This window comes from Sceloporus undulatus, chromosome 7, assembly GCF_019175285.1.
Source record: "Sceloporus undulatus isolate JIND9_A2432 ecotype Alabama chromosome 7, SceUnd_v1.1, whole genome shotgun sequence".
Taxonomy (NCBI): domain Eukaryota; kingdom Metazoa; phylum Chordata; class Lepidosauria; order Squamata; family Phrynosomatidae; genus Sceloporus; species Sceloporus undulatus.
Genome location: NC_056528.1, coordinates 44,215,582 through 44,232,246, shown reverse-complemented (window position 1 = coordinate 44,232,246; position 16,665 = coordinate 44,215,582). Strand labels below are relative to the sequence as shown.

Here is a 16,665-nt window from a genome sequence, read left to right as displayed (position 1 = left end):
ATGTCCTTGCTGACTGTTGGCGTAAGAATTTCCACTTTGATCAAGGAATGTTAATGACAGTTAATTGAAACAGATTGTCTTAATTAGTAACGACATCCATTATATAAAATGTTGAACAAACACAAAAGTTGGCTTTGGGGATTTTCATTATTATTTTGAGCTGTGGTTGGCTGTATTTGTGGATGTAGAATCCATGGATATAGAGGGCTGACTATATCTACTTTGACATCGCTGCACTAGATAGTATGGAAAATCAGAAGCCAGAACTCAAGTGGCCAACAGCCAAAACAGAGCCGTTCCTGATGCTGCTGCAGCAGTGGACAAAAAGTAATGGTTTCAGCTAGAAACCCCTTAAATAGGACTACTTGTGAAAGTGCTAACAACATTCAAACTTTACATATACTTAAAAGCTGAGGTACTGGGAAATCTTGTTACTGAATTGCAAATATGGGACACTGGCAAGAGTGTCCTCATGCACATCAGCTACTTTGCTAGCTCCCCTACAGAGTAATGTAACAGAAGCTGTTTACTGGATATGGGCATTATGAAACTCCCGAAATGTAATTCTCACACACAGGATTCCAGCCAACAACTGTAAAACACTGGTGCAAATAAAAGTCAATATAATCTGATGAGTGGACAACCATGCTTGTGAAGATGACTGTTCTAGCCTAAAAGACAAACTGCATAGCAGATGGATTTAAGTTAAGCAGTTTTGCAAGTCATCCTAGAGATCTTTCAGTGTGTGATTATGAGCAAAAACAGGCTTTTAGATTGAGCTACCAATGTCCATTTCGCTTTTGGTTTAAAGAAGGAATGTTTACAGAGACAGGAGAGTAGCTTTCTGGGTTTAGATTGCTTAACAGGTCAGGCTTAAAATAATTTCATTACAGAATGCCATGGGCAACCCTTGCAAAGGAAAGCGAGGCATGTCTTTTATGCAAAAGACCCACCTTAAGCGGATCAAGAAAACAGAACAAGAACTAGGAAGGCTCTCTATAAGCAGCCCTCATCTCCCCTTTGAAAATTCATGTCAGATAAGATTAGTCAAACAGATTAACTTTATTTCACAATAATGCATCAGTGCATTTTTAAAACAGGAAGAAGCAGTTTCTCTTAAGTATACATAAAGGCAATCATAGAAAATCAACAACGGCCACTAACAACTTCTAAAACATGCACAGTTAAAACACTGACTTGTGCCTGGAAAAATATTTTGAGGAAAGGGGAGAAAACAGGAGCGGAAAAGCCCTTCTCAAAAGGGGTCTGTATCAGACCTTAGCAACCATGGCCATCCTTAAGGTTCCAACCTCTGCAGCACAGTGAAGGGAGAGAGCAGGGCCTATAGTAGTGCCTGTCTGGGTTTGGATGTTGGAAACGGTCTGCGTAGAATGCAAGAAATTTACAGAAAAACAAAACCGGTTAATGGAAGAGCAGCACTAGGAAGTGTCATCTTGGTACTTCAGTAGCACTTTACAGCTACGCTGTGGCCAGCACATTCAGTCATAACTACTATTATTTCCAATATGCTCATTCACAGACAAACACTTAAATTCTTCCAGAATAAGCATCAAGCACTCCAGAGAACACTTCTGTTTGCTATCGGTGTAAATGACTTTCAAAACAAGATGTCATCTTTCCTTGTGCATCATCCATTCAAGCTGTAGCCCTTTTAGTTCAAGGTCCCAAGGAAACAAGATAGATCCCCAGTCAGAAATTGCCCCAAAGCACTTCCAAGTGCATACAATCTACAGTGTGCATGACATTTTTTTGAAGGCATAACATCCATCACATCTGTTCTTCTAGCACTGTCAGCAGGGTACTGTTCTGCAGCCATCCAAGCAATTAGGGGAATACATGGTAGCGTTGTCTTCTCAAACATCATTTGGTGAGCAACTTCCCTGGAGATTGCCTACTTTAAACTTTATAAATACCTCTCCCACATGCCACAGATCCACCAGCAGCTAAGGATCCCAACATGTCCAGTCTTGACACCTAACTTTGTTTCTTGGAGCTTAGGCACCATTATCTTACCACTTTTACAATCAGCTAGACAATTGCACAAGACTGGTAAAGTGCTCAGACTGGTGCAGGATTTTGCTCACTGGAGTAGATGTTTGGGTCTCCATTCTCCCCCTGGAGGTGAATCAGAGCTGAGCACCTATTACAAAGAAAGAACATTCCAAACCAGGCAGGAGGAAAGCACACAAACTACAAAGAGCAAATACATGAAAGCAACATGAACACCTTTGCTAATCACCCAGTTCACAAGTTAGAACCCACCAATGTGCCTAAAGATCTTCCAAGGCCAAAGTCACAGACTGACATGAGTTTAGGAAAGGCACTGCTGGGAAAGCAATTATGGGAAGAGCTGGTCACATGCATCAGGGGAAGCATACATGACGAGGAATCCATCGGCTTCAATGGTCCCCAACCCACATTACCCTAAGGGCTAACATGGTGACAGTCAGCTCTCCACCTGCTCCAGCAGGGCTTCAGGACAGTAAAGTGCAAAGCATGATACTACAGAACTTTATTTAGACCACAGCCAATGCCTTCCTTTCCCCTTGGGCAGCTTTGAAGTTAAAGACAAACGTCCCTTCAAGTAGGTTTAAAACAAAACAATGTCTCCTCCCTAGAGGCTGCTGGCCTGGGATCCCACCCAGGCCCTTTGGGGTGATAAGGCAAAAAAGTCAAGTGTCCTGAAAGGATGAAGAGGAAGGAGGTCCGAGTTTGTTTTATGAAGGTTGTTCTTACACATGTGCAGTAGACTGGTTCTGACAGCTACTTCTGTACACAGCTTGGCCATGAGAGGCCCCCGCAAGCCGCTGACACAATGATGTAGAGTATGACCTGTATGGAGAAGGCATTTAGTCATTTTGGATACCCACCATCCCCAGGAAAAATGCACTACATAATGGTTAGAACTGCTACCCTATTTTTCAACACAGCGTGGACTAAATTTTTCCTCTTTGTTTTGGGGTGGCTGTTTCAGCATATACTGCTTCATCATGAGCATCATTCCCAACCAGGAGATCAAGTCATCCTGACAAGCAATAACCAATAAGGAACATTCTTTCACAAATGCATGTAATTACATTTACAGTCCTCCCCTCCCCTTTTCCAGTTTAATACGTACAGCAACTTACAATTGATACTATGGCAATAATGATGGTGAGCTTGAGGTTCTTCATACACATTGCTCGAGCCAGATTCCTGCTGGTTGTTTTGAAAGTGACAGACTATGAGAAAAGCACAGGAGACCTTCTTACAGCCATCCAACACTACCTCTTACTGAAGACCATTCCCATTTCTCATTCCACCCTCTGGAAAGCCTGCTGACCTATCTTCTTATCATAAGGGTCAGTCTCAAGATGGCAGTGTACAAGTTCAAAATCTGCATGCTTCCTGTATAATCAAATGCACACTTTAACAGTCTAGTTGCCATCCCCCATCTCCAAGAATATGCAACCTTTTTGCAAAGTTTTGGTATTCCCCTAAATAAAAATACAGTATCTTTAAACATGAAGACTACTGGACAGGAAGCAAATTCTTTATTACTGCTCCCTCGTTCAGACCATGTAAGCATCATTTTATAGAACCTAGAAACTGTTCGCTGTATTTCTGGCTAGCTGGGAAAACCTATGGATATGGAGGCTAACCATCTGAGCTACTGACACTGGCTAACACCGATATGCCAAACCTTTTCATGTTTTCTCTGAAAAATATCCCAAATAAGTATGCACGGCATAAATCACTTGGCAAAAATCAGAAGTCCATGCACACTGGATGTGGCAATCCCACCACCACCGCATTATAAAACTTGTTATTTCAAAAGAGTACAGTATTAACATCTGCTGTTCATGCAACTGATGTACTTTGATGCACTGCAAGAAAGACCTGACTAAGGGCAATTGGAACTGTTTTAAAAACACAAAGGAAGAGAAGCAGCAGCAAATCAAACTAAGCAAACAAATAAAAAGAAGAGGAGAAGCTCCATCTCCCTAAAAGATATCTCAATATATCTGTGGAAGAGGAGGAAGAAAACCCTATTGTAATGCCCATTAAAAGACTGGCCTTCAGATCATGTTCACATGCCCTGGGTTATCTGCTTAAAAGCAGTCAGGAACCCGAGCATAGAGCTAATATCCATATTTGCATCCTTTTTATTCTGTTTTCTTTCTTATCCTCACATGCTGCAAATATTGCCCAATACCCTGGTAAGAATCTATACAAACCTAAAACATGGCTGCATATATCTTCTTTTAGTGACTTCTAAACAATCAAAACCTGAAAGGACTCACCTTTCCACTGGGATAGCCCTCCCTCTGTGGCCATTCAGAATCATTATATCATCCTCCAAGCCCTCCAAAAGATCCTTGCCCATTCTGGCTACAAGAACACAACTAAGTGCTTCTCTGACTCCTTTCCTCTCTGCTCTCCATCAACCACTGAAAAGCATAAGGTGTGTATGTGTGTAGAGGCTGTCACAGTGAAACAGTGAATCAGGTGGTGAAAAGGGATCCCTCACATAGTTCTTTCTATGGAATTTTATACTATGATTGGTGAAGGTAACAGTGTCTGTTATCCTCCAGTCTGTTCTGTCCTGAGAAGAAAAGATTCAGCTAGGTGAATTGTTATCTGAGCAAAATAACATCTAGTTGCTCATAGATAAGATATAACCCATGAAAACAGGCAGCCATTATTTAAAGAATGACTACTTCAAGAGTGACTGAAGCTCAGTTCCTCGTCATCCTACATGTAGCCCAGTTATTTCTTCCAGAGCACTTCCAGAAGTCAGACACAACAAATGTACATGAGGTGATTTCAGTTCTGCCTTTCCTACATAATAGTTACAAATCCAGTGGTAAATTCAGTTGTCTCCTTGCTCCAATTCTGAAACGTACCGAATCCACAAGATTTTCAGTTTTGTCTATCAGTAACTCCAGCTTCTCTCCCCTTTGGGCCACGAGATCTGGAATGAAAAGAGAGCAACAAGGAGAAAAATATGAAAATCTCTAAAATCTCTAAAAATGAGGGGCGAGGGGGAACAATGAGAATGCCAGTGGAACAGCAGTCTTCCCTTAGCTATCAGCAAACGGGTTAACTATGCAAAATGCCCATATCTTGGCATGATGTGACTAATCACATGGTAAAATCTTTTGATGAGGATTTTACAGGCTCTTTAGAAATACATAGAAGAGCCAATAGCTTGGAATTGGGCTTCATGTCTGTCCAGGAGAAGACAAGATAAGTGCAACAAGAATGATTTGTATTTTCTTCCCTCAGTCTTTTGCCAGATGGGCAATACAGACCTACTGACTACTGAGAGAACCATTTTGCTGCTCCCATACTGTCCTTTCCCACAAAAAAGCAAAATTCAAACAAATACATCTGTTGGTGCAGTAAAGAAACCCTTATTTCACAACTTAGTTGCGTCAGCCAACTCCCACATATAAATAAGAGCTTGCAGGCGTTTCCTGCACCTGCGCCAATGACCATTGCCATACCTATATTGCGGACCATGATCCCCTTGAGCTCATCCACTTGGGCTTGTGTCTCTGCCACCTGGTCAGAACCCTTGTTCTCAGAGTGGTATTTCTGCATGCCGGGAAAAACAGAGGCATAAGTGCATAATAGCTCTATACAAGGGGTTCAGCAGCTACATGCAACATTAGCCACTAAACCTCACCAGTTGTGCAGCCAGAACACTAGAAAACTCGCTGTTCATGGCGTATGGCAGGGCTGTCTGTGCACGAGAACCATAGGTGGTCTGAAACCGCTTCTTGATTTCATTCAGGAATGTGAATGCTCGGGAGCGCTCAAAGTCCTAAAAAGGCAGAAACAACACTGATTAACCATGAAAGCTAAAACAAAACTAGGTGACCATCTAAAAGAGGACATGGCTCTTCCACCTTCAACAGTTGTGAAGAAGATGCAATTTTAGAAGATATAACTGGTCTGCCTAACCATACTTGCTGAAATCCCCTTTTCCACAACTGTTAATAGTGTAAGAGTCCTATCTTCTTTCACTGGGTAACTCTAAATGGAACATCCAAGGACATAATCAATGTATCCTGGAGATGTGAAGTAGAGTAACTGCTGACTGTCTCTGTTAGAAACAAGATGGTACGGTTTGGGTGTGATTCAGCAAACTAAAACAAAGAGAGAACAAGAGCTTGGCAAGATAGTCAAACACACAGGGGGCAGGGGCAAATCTTAGTACCCCCAAGGGTCACAGCGCAGCAGAAGTAATATGCTATCACTTCCAGCTCCCATTTCAACTGGTTAGAAGGCATTTTGAAGGTACTGGTAAGAGTTTGGAGAGAGAAAGAAAGCAAACTACTGCAACTGAAAGTAGTTTGATTGTGTTTGGGACAGTCTGTTCTACACACTGAGGATGCACAGTATCTCCTCAGCAACATAATCTCAAGGTACGTATTTCTAGCAACCACATATAGGGAGCACAAATATTCACAAAAACACAAATCACAACTTTACCTCCACATACTCACATCATCAGTGATGCAGAGGTATATAATTCGGTCTTGGCAGATATAGTGGAACAGGTAACTGGAGAAAGACAAGACAACCATGTTTTTTAATTGGATCTACATAGAGCGAGTAGTGCTTTGAGCATTGGAACCAGGACTCTGGGAGTTCGTATCCCACTTGACTACGGAAACCCACTAGATGATCCTGGTCAAGTCATACCCTCTCAGCCTCTGATGGCATTAATGGCAAAAGCTTTCAAAACAAATCTTGCCAAGAAAACCCTGTGATAAGGTCACCGTAAGTTGGCAACAACTTGAAGGCATGCAGCAGCAACAAGAAAGTAGATACAATTTTTGAACCAATGGCCTCCACATTTATTTATTTAATTCAATTTTACATTGTGCTGCATCAAATACTGGAATGCTGTTGGTTTGTCCAAATCAAAAAGACATATTCAATCAACTGTTGAATGGTGAGTCTACATTTAAGTAAATCCCACTGAGTGAATGGATCTACTCTAGCAATGACTAACAGATTTTAGCCACTTTGTGAAAGTTCAGGCAAATAAATCCATAAACTCATAAGTGCACAGTAACCCACACAAAATGTATTTTGTCCATCCTTCTTCAGACAGAAGGAATCATGATCCAAAGCTTTGCAGATAAGGTGCTTCTTTTGGCTTTTCTCTTTCAGTTTTCTTCCCTGCCTTACACAGAGCAGAGCTACTTTCTAAAGCTGCGTTCTGTGATTCTTTCTCTAGTTTCTAGAATACAGTGAAAGCAAATGTCATTTGTCATCCTTGTGTTCCATCCCTGATTCTAGGCTAGCTGTTCTGATTCTCAGGAAAGCGACTCCACAGGAATGTGAGAAGCCTGTCCCATTGACTATGTCACTCTTTCTGTCCCAAGGCCTATACACTCTTTGGAAGGAACTGGGTGTAATGTGGATGCACTTAAGAGTTCTTAAAATGCATGCTCATAAAACAGCTTTAAACGTGCAGATGCTTTCTGCCAGTTCATCCAGGTTTCTTATGTTGCAGAGTTTCAAGACTACTCCAGGGGACAGGGAAGCACAGCTGTAGGCCACATGTAGCCCCAAGGCAATCTATTTTGCCTCCAGAGCACCCTCTCTATATAAATAGTGCCCCCCCCCCAATGCCTCCCAACAATCCCTAGCAGGTGTGGGAGGCAATTTGGGCATGTTTTTGCCATTCCCTGGGCTGCTTTAGGGCTTGTTTTTTTCCCTTCTAACAGGGAGTAACACAGTACTTGCTCTTATGTGGTATTATTTTAAAAAGGTGCCTCCTTGTGCTAAGATGGCCCAGAGAGGACCAAATTATGATGACATTATCCCCACGCCCCCAAAGCAATTTTTAAGTGGGTGCAGCCTCCCTCCAAGGTCTACTGGAGACAAATATGCCCCCATCCCCAAACAGCAGCCCAACCCCTTCAATATATTACATTTGGAACGAAGGACAGTGTCACATCAATATTTTATTTTATTCTACTTGTTTGTATTCTACCTTTCTCCCCATGACTTTCAAAATTACTTACACCTAACAACTCACCACACGGGCACATTTTTCTCTTCACCAAGAGAGTTTTGTAAGATTGCTCCTTGGAGTGTTCCTATTACATTCACATAACACTATAAGGAGGCAAATGAAAGTGAGTAGGTGGTTTGCAGTATGGTATTGTAGATGTCATTTGAGTTGTTAGCCACAACTCACCCTTAAGCTCATACTCATTCTGTGACTCCTCCTTGTACCAACCAACAAATGGAGCACTGGATTACCCCTGTGGAAGTCCATTATGAATTGGTGCAGAGACAGAATACATGCCCACATTGGCATGACTAAGTTTCCTCTACACATGGTGGTTCGTATTTTGACTTATTTTGCTTCTGTTTATTCATTCCTGTTTCTACTCCCTTGTTACTTAATTCTTTAGCTTGCTCATGACAAAACTATAATGAGGTTCCAGAAAATGCAGCTTGTCAGAAAAGCTTTGGATCGTGTGATTTCCTGCTTCTGCCTGGACATATGACTGGCATATCCCATTTTCTATGGGTGCTTCCTTTGCACCAGCCCAGAATGGCCTTTCACCATTAAGGTCCAGTGCTACATTTTCTCTCACTTCATTCTAAAGAAACATTTTTTCCTGTGCACCATTTTGTTAAGCAAAAGGTTCCCTTAGACTCAAGGTCTAAACGAAGCAACAGTTTAGGTGGGGGGGAAACACCATGAATTGCTCCAGCATCATTATGGAACAAAACATTGATGAGCCTTGCTGTTGTTGCTGTTTCTGTGGCCTCAGTTTCTAGCGCCGCGAATGGGATTCAATGTTAGAAGCTCTGGCCACAGAAAGAGGGAAATAGAAGAACCAGCTTTTGAAGAAAGTTCTTCCTAAAATGCGTCAGCAAGACAAATAAAAGCCTTTTTAACAACAAGGCTAATCAACGTTTTGTTCCATAACAACATGAGAGCACAGCTCTTAGTTTCCTTTTAAAAGAAGCAACAGCCAGTCAGCTGTTCAAAACATATGAAAAACATTCACATTGAAAACAAAGTTAGGACCACATGTTGAACATGTGGGCAAGAAGAATTCCCACATCATCCACACATCATTTGAGATAATGATACCAACCCTTTTTCTTGGCACTATATTCATAGTGGGATGTATGGTCTCATTTCAGTCCCTCGCCAGCAAAAAGATCTATTTTTCTCATCTTGCCTCTCCCTTCCTCCCCAGAACAGTACTCACTTTCCATGAGAATAGGTAAGTTTGTTGTTCTCTGATGGTATCTTGGCCAGGATCTGCTCTGTCACCTCCAGGAAGTTCCCTCCACACCAAGCATGTTTGGCCAGGATGGTGGAGCCCCTGGCTACCACCGCAAACAGAATAGCCATGGCTGCAGGCTGGCTGGAAGGACAAGAAAAAGAAAGTGTGCCCATCAGAGGAAAACTCACACACAACATCATCATCAAAAATTCAGTTTTCATAAGCTAAATTGTAGGAGTGACTCTTCATCATTTATTTTACCTCCACCACCACCTCCAGGTAAATTTATTTATTACTTGCACGCCAAAGAGCTGCATATTCTTAAACTAAAAGCTCTCGTGGAACATGAAGAATGGTGGATCAGAGTGGAATGAAGCAGGAAATATTTATGTATTATTATTTATTTAAAGTATTTCTGTATGGCCTCCCAGTCTACAAGGGCTCCTGAGGCAATGAACAAATAAAAACCAACTGAAACAATACAAATATGCATCACAATACTCTTTTAAAACTCCTAAAACAATCTAAAAAGAATTGAAGAATCCCATTTTGAAACACTTAAGGAGCTTACTGCATTTTTAAATAAGCTGACTTACCCCTGCCGTGTTGAAGGCCATTGTGAGATGCAGTCGGGTATCATCGCAGGGAGAATGCCGCCAATGTCGCAGCCAGACTGCATCCCACCTAAAACCCAGCTACAAGATGGCCGATGTGCAAAGTCGGAAGCTTTGCGACTTTGCAAATCGAAAAGCTCAGGGCGGATTTTAGCCGGGGTTTAGATGGGATGCAATCAGGTGGTGGCATCGGTGGCGTTTTCCATGCAACAATACCCAACTGCATCCTGAAATAGATTTTAACGTGGCTGGGGTAAGTTGGCTTATTTAAAAATACGATAAGCTCCTAAACATCCACAGAGAAAGCCCTGTAGCCACCAACCAAACTTCATGATGTTCAGAACGTAAGAGGCTTCCACCAAAGGTCTCAAATTTTCAGCAGGGTCATATGGGAGGATTGGAGGCAGTCTTTCAGATATCTTGACCCCCAAGTCATTCAGGGCTTTGCATGTCAACTCCAACACCTTGTATGGAGTTTTAAGCCCAAGGAATCTGACTTTTGCTAAGCAGATTTATTGCTTTCCCACATCAAGGTTGCAAAGACCTGGAATCACCTCATAGCTTCCTCTGAAGATTTAGGAGAAGGATCACCATTTGCATCTTTTTGGATCTTACTACATTCTATTCTCCTCCAACAACTGTATAGGTATGCTTTATAAGCTCAGGCTTTTTCACTTTGTACCGCGTCTGAAGAAGTGGATTGATTTCTAAGGAAGTTCATGCTAAAATAAACATTAGTTTGTCTTAAAGGTACTGCTAGATTCCTCTTTCTCCTTTCTATTCTTTACCCTGGCACCCCAAAATTAGACTCTGGGGTGGGCTGAGATGCAAGTCAGCCAAGGAAATGGCAGAACTCTTTCCCCTTTCAGATGTTACACTTGCCTTTCCCTTCTTTTACTACTATTTACACAGCTGCTCACTCTGTTTTCATCAGCTTTCCCAGTTCTTAATGTCTTTCTCTTTTTTTTAAAGGTCAAATTCAACTGTGCCAAGAAGTCACAATCTTGGCGTTTGCGCCACATGAAGGCCTGGTTTTGAAGGTGCTCCCCAGCTCTCAAATACCACAATCAAAAGTCACATTTGGCCAGTGGGACATTTTCTTTGCACACGTTCCAAACGCAGCCCCTGCGTAAAGAACATTTCTGCAATGAGTCTTGGCTTTCTGTGAAGCCCTGCTTCTTGCATAAAACCCTGCAAGAAAGCAGAAGTGTATTAACGTAACCCTAGCTCCACAACTTGCTAAAGGGAAAACTGGTTGCTCCACACGCAAGTAATTCTAGCAGGGAAAGTTGCTCTTATTGTTCTGAATATTCATTGCCTGCTCATACTGCTTTATTTACCCTCTTGACAGTAAAGTCCAAGGTCCTCTCCACAGACTGTCCTTGCGCAAAAGAGTAGTCACTACTATGTTTCCTTTCAAATATCCCCTTAAAATGTCATTTTCCAGGATGATGCATCATTGCTTTAAAAGAAAGATTACAAGATACAGTTCTTTCTACAGTGCAGTTAGGCAACTGTGATACAATATAGGGGCAACCTCCACTAAATTCAAGCCTGCGGGGCTTGAATATCAGCAAGTCTCCGTTTTTGCAGGAATAGATCCCCCCTGAAAACAGAGGGCTGGCTGTAATGTGGCGTGGTTTGAGCATTGGACTAATACTTCTGGAGAACAGGATTCGGTTCTCGGCCATGGAAACCCACTGGGTGATTTTAATAATAAAAGCATGTCCAAAGGAGAGCAACTAAAATGGTGAAGGGTCTGGAAGCCATGCCCTATGAAGAACAACTTAGGGAGATGGGGATGGTTAGCCTGGAAAAGAGAAGGTTAAGAGGTGATATGATCGCCCTATTTAAGTACTTGAAGGGATGTCATATTGAGGAGGGAACAAGCTTGTTTTCTGCTGCTCCAGAGACTAGGACACAATGGAGCAATGGATTCAAAGCTCCAGGAAAAGAGATTCCACCTCAATGTTAGGAAAAACCTCCTCGCTGTTAGAGCTGTTTGGCAGTGGAACACACTCCCTTGGAAAGTGATGGAGTCTCCTTCTTTGGAGGTCTTTAAACAGAGGCTGGATGGCCACCTGTCAATGGGGACACTTTGATTGAGAGTTCCTGCATGGCAGAATGGGGCTGGACTGGATCAGGGCCCTTGCGTCTCTTCCAACTCCATGATTCTATTAAAATAATAATAATAATAATAATAATAATAATAAATAAAGCTCTTATTTCTATCCCACTTATTTCTAAGAAACAATCAAAGCGGCTTCCAACAGTTAAAATAGTACAACTATAATACAGATAGTAATAACAATAATACAAATATATATATATATATTAGGCAAGTCACCCTTTCTGCCTCAGAGGATGCCAACGGCAACCCCTCCCTGAACAAATCTGGCCAAGAAAACCCCACAAGAGCTTCTCCTTGGGGCCGAAGAACAGGATGTCCTCCTTTTGCGGGACGCGCCCTACGCTTCAGCCTTATGTCCAGGAAGAATTCCAGTTCTACCTGTAGATCTGTCCCTCCGCATTCGCTGGGGTTCGGGGCACAGGGACCCCGTGGATGTGGGGAAACCGCACACAACAAAAACACTACGGTTTTACCTGAGAGGCGGCCTCTCTAGGATTCTATAGGTCCTCCAGTGCAACTCTATGGCCAACCTCTGCCAGACATTGACCATAGAGTTGCGCTGGAGGAGCTACAAAGGCCTAGCGCAGCATAGCCTCCTTTGCTCCAAAACACACTGCAGAGATAACCCATTTCGAGACTGCTTTGACTGCCCTGGCTCAGTGCTGTGGAATCCTGGGAGTTGTAGTTCATCGTGGCCCCGAGCCCTCTGCCACAGAGAAGGCTGAGTGTCTCACAAACCCACAGTTCCCAGAATCCTCCAGGGGCGGCTAAAGCGGGCTCTAAGTGGACTATTTCTGGCAAAGCTCTGGGGCCGCAGCAAACTACCGTTCCCAGAATGCCACAGCACTGAACGGTGTCAAACAATGGACCAAGGAGGAAGGTCGAAAGAAACCCACTCGCCCTGAACCCTGAGGGGCGGTTGCCATGGTTACAGCCGAGGAGGCGCGGCCTAGTCGTTAGCCAAGCCTTGACTATCCTAGAAGGGAAGCCCGAGCGAGGCCGTCCCTTCCCCTCAGCGACCACCGAGGAGGGCCCCTCCGCTTCGTTACCTGGATCCCCGCTTCCTTTCCTTCCTTCCTTCCTTCCTTCCTTCCGCCGCCGAGGAAGAAGGCTCTCAGGAAAACCAAGCAGCGCGTGAGCAGCCGCGGAGGCTTCTGGGAAACGGAGTTCGGCTCCCCTACACATGTAAATGAAGAAAGAGCCCAGCCGCGGTGCTTTGTGGGAGGCGTAGTTCTTCCCACCGCCACAGAAACCGGAAGTGCGTAGATACGGAGCTGGGATTGGATCAAGCCTCACTCCAACGCCCCGCCCCGAGCTGGGATTGGTCGGGCCTTGCTTCAATGCCCCGTCCCGAGCTGGGATTGGTCAAACTTTGCCTCAACGCCCCGCCCCGATCTGGGATTGGTCGGGCCTTGCTTCAACTCCCAGCCCCGAGCTGGGATTGGTCAAGCCTTCCTTCAACGCCCCGCCTCTGCCATTAAACGTATCCCTGAAGGGAGCTCTTCTTGGCAGCAGTGCGCACAGAGCATGTCTCCCATGAGTCTTTGCGCCTGGCTCTAGGAGGAGCAGCAGCTGCCGCAGGGGCTGACGGGAGCCTGGTCAAGTTGAGTGGCTTGTGGAAAGAAAATGGCGGAGAGCGAAGAGCGAGCGGCGGAGGAGGAGGCGGCGAAGAAGAGGAGGCCCCGGGCGCTGCAGCTGGTGAGGAGGAAGCCTTTCCTGGGTGCCTTGCAGTCGTTGCTGAACCGAAAGAAAGCTAGCCTGTGCTTCATGGGCTCCGCTGCAGCCATGATGTCCAAACGCTGGCCCTGGCTCCAGGTGTGTTGGACTACATCTCCCAGAAGCCTCAGCCGCCTTGGCCAAGGGTCAGGGATGCTGGGAACTGGAGTCCAAAGCGCCTGGAGCCAGGGCAACATCCTAGCGAAGCCTTTGACTGCAGCATGGACCCTGAAGGGCTGTGATATGGGCGAAGGAGGGCTAATCAGTACATTGCAGAACAGAGGGTCTGACAGGAGCTGGGGTCACAATCCTTTGCTCTCAAGGCATTTCAGCACCATAACTTCTCACTGCTGAGCAGAGCATAGATCTCAGTTTCAACCAACCCGACTTAGCCAGCCCTAAGACCGCCTTGCCTTCTTAGCTTATATGCTGAAAACATTATCAGAAAAGCAGAGGAGTGAAGATGGGAGGGACACCATTTTGCGATGCCATTATATTCAATAGGAGCATCCATGGATTTTGTTATCTACAGGGGATCTTGGAACCAAACCCCAGTGGATAACAAGGGTCCTCTGTATTCCCAGTTACCATGTACCTATGCCAGAGCTGGATAGTGAAGGAGGCAGACGGAAAGAAACTCAACTCCTTTGAGATGTGGTGCTGGAGAAGAGTACTTGGGATCCCATGGGCAGCCAAGAAGAGAAACAAATGGGTGCTTGAACAGATCAGGCCAGGGCTCTCCTTGGAAGCAAAGATGATCAAGTTGAGACTATCATACTTTGGTCACATAATGAGAAGGCCTGGGTCACTAGAAAAAACACTACTGCTAGGAAGGGTAACGGGTAGAAGAAAGAGACGAAGACCACAAACCAGGTGGATAGACTCATCCAGGGGGTTATTATGGGCAAGGACTTGCAGGATTTGTGTAAGACTGATCAAGAGAAGCAATAGTGCCACTCTATTCTGCTCTGGAATATTGTGTCCTGTTCTGGGCACCACAATTCCAAAAGGACAGGGCTAGGGAACCCTGGGGATCGTAGTGCAATGTGGCCTCAGAGCGCTCTGGCAGAGAAGGCTTAACGTCTCACAAAAGTATAGTTCCCAAATTCCCTAGCACTGAGCCAAGGCAGTTAAAGCAGTCACAAAGTGGATTATTTCTTCAGTGTGTTTGGGCATTAGTCTGATAGATTCATGCCCATGGTCTCCCACACTGAGTCTATCCATCTGGTTGCTGTCTTCTTCTCTTTCTACTTCCCTCCACCTTCCCTGGTATTAATTGTCTTTTCTAATGAATCCTGTCTTCTCATGATGTGGCAAAAGTATAACAGTTGTATGATTAAAGATATCATTTACAAATTTAGCTATTATTATTACTGTTGACTCTTATCATTGCATTCGTTTAACTTAAACAATCATGAGAATGCACGAATGTCCACAGAAGTATGCATGATGCCCTTTGGGCCAATATGTATTCACTGGGGGAGTTTATATGTAAGGCACAAGGGCTATCAGTTTTGATGGTGGTGGGAGCACATGGCTTCAGCCAGAAGCAGACAGAAGGTGGCAGCAGCATACCAAAGCAGCTCCTGAGATGTAAGGCATGCAAACCAAAGCGCTGCAGATGTCTGAGACTGTATTTGCACTGCAGAAATAATGCAGTTTGACACCACTTTAACTGCCATGGCTAAATGCTAGGGAGACCCTAGTTTGTTGTGGCATCAGAGGTCTTTGACAGAGAAGGCTAAATGCTTCACAAAACAAAAATTCCATAGCATTGAGCTATGGCAGTTAAACTGGTGTCAAACTGCATTATTTCTGCAGTGCAGATGCAGCCTGAGGCCCAGTGTGAGATGGGGACAAATCCTAGGATGCCAGCACAAGCAGCCTCTTCCTTGAGCAGCATTGATCAATCAAGGTAATGATAAACCAGAAAGGTTTTCACAGCTACTTAAGAAAAGAATGGTTTTATAACAAAACAGCTATATTGGCTGTTCTGACTGCTGGTGTTAATCTGAGGCAGACCTTAGATCTGTGGTGGGGAGCCACTAATTTTTGCCCTGGATCCTTCCTAAGGCATTTGTCCATCAAGCCATGCTTTCCACCCCATTCTCCAGCCATGACTTCACAGCCTTTTGCATTTGTGTTGCCAAAACAGGCAGATATGTGTATAGTTCTGATCTGGTGGGTGGTTTGGATTCTATGCTGAGTAGGGAAGAACAGAAGGAGATATTCTACATGCTCAGCCTGGAAGCCAAGCCAAGGAGGGAGAGCATTACCCACAACTGGTTGCAACCTTGTCCACTGTCTACTAGTCCTCAAGAAACTACTCCCATACCTGTTGTACAGTATTATCTACATAAAGGTACCTATATTTTGGGGACAGTAGGCAGACAGAGCCACCATCATGTCATTAATCCAATTGCACAATAGCATTATCTTGTTATGGATTGTGTTGTACAGTGCTCTGCCACACACGCATATATTGGAGTGTATGTACAGTGTATGTACAGTTCACAATAGGACACTTGCTATGCATTGTTAAAATGCCATGTCAGGGAGTCACTATGTTATCATAAAGTTACAAGTCATAGCCTCTGATGCAGAATCTTGGACATCATTGTTATTGTTATTTTACTTGTGTAGTCAACTAGCAATGCTGGCTTTGGGAGTCTAGAACCTATGGTCCAAAAAAATAGATGCTTCCAAGCTCTTCCTAGTACAGTGCTGGGAAACCAACAAGTCTCCTGAAATTTTTGAATTCCATCTCACGGCATCCCTGACCATTGCCAGCTGGGGTTTTTTGAGGTTAAATATTCATCGGTATTTGAGAGATGCAGGTTTGCCAGCCCTTGTATCGGAGATGGAATGACTGTTGTCGGCTTATTCTTTGACTCCAGGGATGGTATCAAGGCTACATCTTCTAGTGAGG

General features: G+C 44.1%; 2 protein-coding genes across 6 annotated transcripts in view; one reads left to right on the top strand and one right to left on the bottom strand.

Annotated features, from left to right (window-relative positions):
* Positions 1 to 1,043: 1,043 nt before the first annotated feature.
* Positions 1,044 to 13,219, bottom strand: VAMP7 (vesicle associated membrane protein 7). Of its 4 annotated transcripts, XM_042477880.1 has the most exons (9): positions 10,772 to 11,200; positions 9,258 to 9,416; positions 6,516 to 6,573; positions 5,693 to 5,830; positions 5,511 to 5,601; positions 4,908 to 4,975; positions 3,150 to 3,219; positions 2,758 to 2,853; positions 1,044 to 2,161 (listed from the first exon to the last, which is right to left on the bottom strand). In XM_042477880.1, exons 1-9 carry the CDS (start codon positions 10,909 to 10,911, stop codon positions 2,148 to 2,150), a joined length of 834 nt encoding a protein of 277 aa, XP_042333814.1. In that variant the 5' UTR covers positions 10,912 to 11,200; the 3' UTR covers positions 1,044 to 2,147. The 4 variants fall into 4 exon arrangements, with proteins under 4 accessions (XP_042333814.1, XP_042333816.1, XP_042333813.1 ...); XM_042477882.1 differs by lacking the exon at positions 10,772 to 11,200 and adding an exon at positions 13,070 to 13,219 and having other exon boundaries at positions 1,044 to 2,853; XM_042477879.1 differs by having other exon boundaries at positions 1,044 to 2,853; positions 10,772 to 11,193.
* A 329-nt stretch (positions 13,220 to 13,548) lies between these two features.
* Positions 13,549 to 16,665, top strand: part of LOC121937374 (DNA-directed RNA polymerases I and III subunit RPAC2-like) — an 8,987-nt gene continuing 5,870 nt past the window's right edge. The window contains exon 1 of one of the 2 annotated variants that reach the window (XM_042480529.1): positions 13,549 to 13,718. In XM_042480529.1, coding sequence (XP_042336463.1) covers positions 13,647 to 13,718 — 72 coding nt within the window. In that variant the 5' untranslated portion in view covers positions 13,549 to 13,646. The remainder of the gene's footprint in view (positions 13,719 to 16,665) is intronic. The other variant, XM_042480528.1, reaches the window with a different exon arrangement.

Excerpts from the sequence above, each read along its gene's own strand:
- VAMP7 (XM_042477879.1), bottom strand. The coding sequence starts at position 10,911 with ATGTGGCGCAAACGCCAAGATTGTGACTTCTTGGCACAGTTGAATTTG. Across the intron at positions 9,417-10,771 it reads AGTAGTAAAAGAAGGGAAAG|CCAGCCTGCAGCCATGGCTA; the intron begins GCAAGTGTAACA and ends TTGTCCTTCCAG. Across the intron at positions 2,854-3,149 it reads TTATTGCCATAGTATCAATT|GTCATACTCTACATCATTGT; the intron begins GTAAGTTGCTGT and ends TTCTCCATACAG.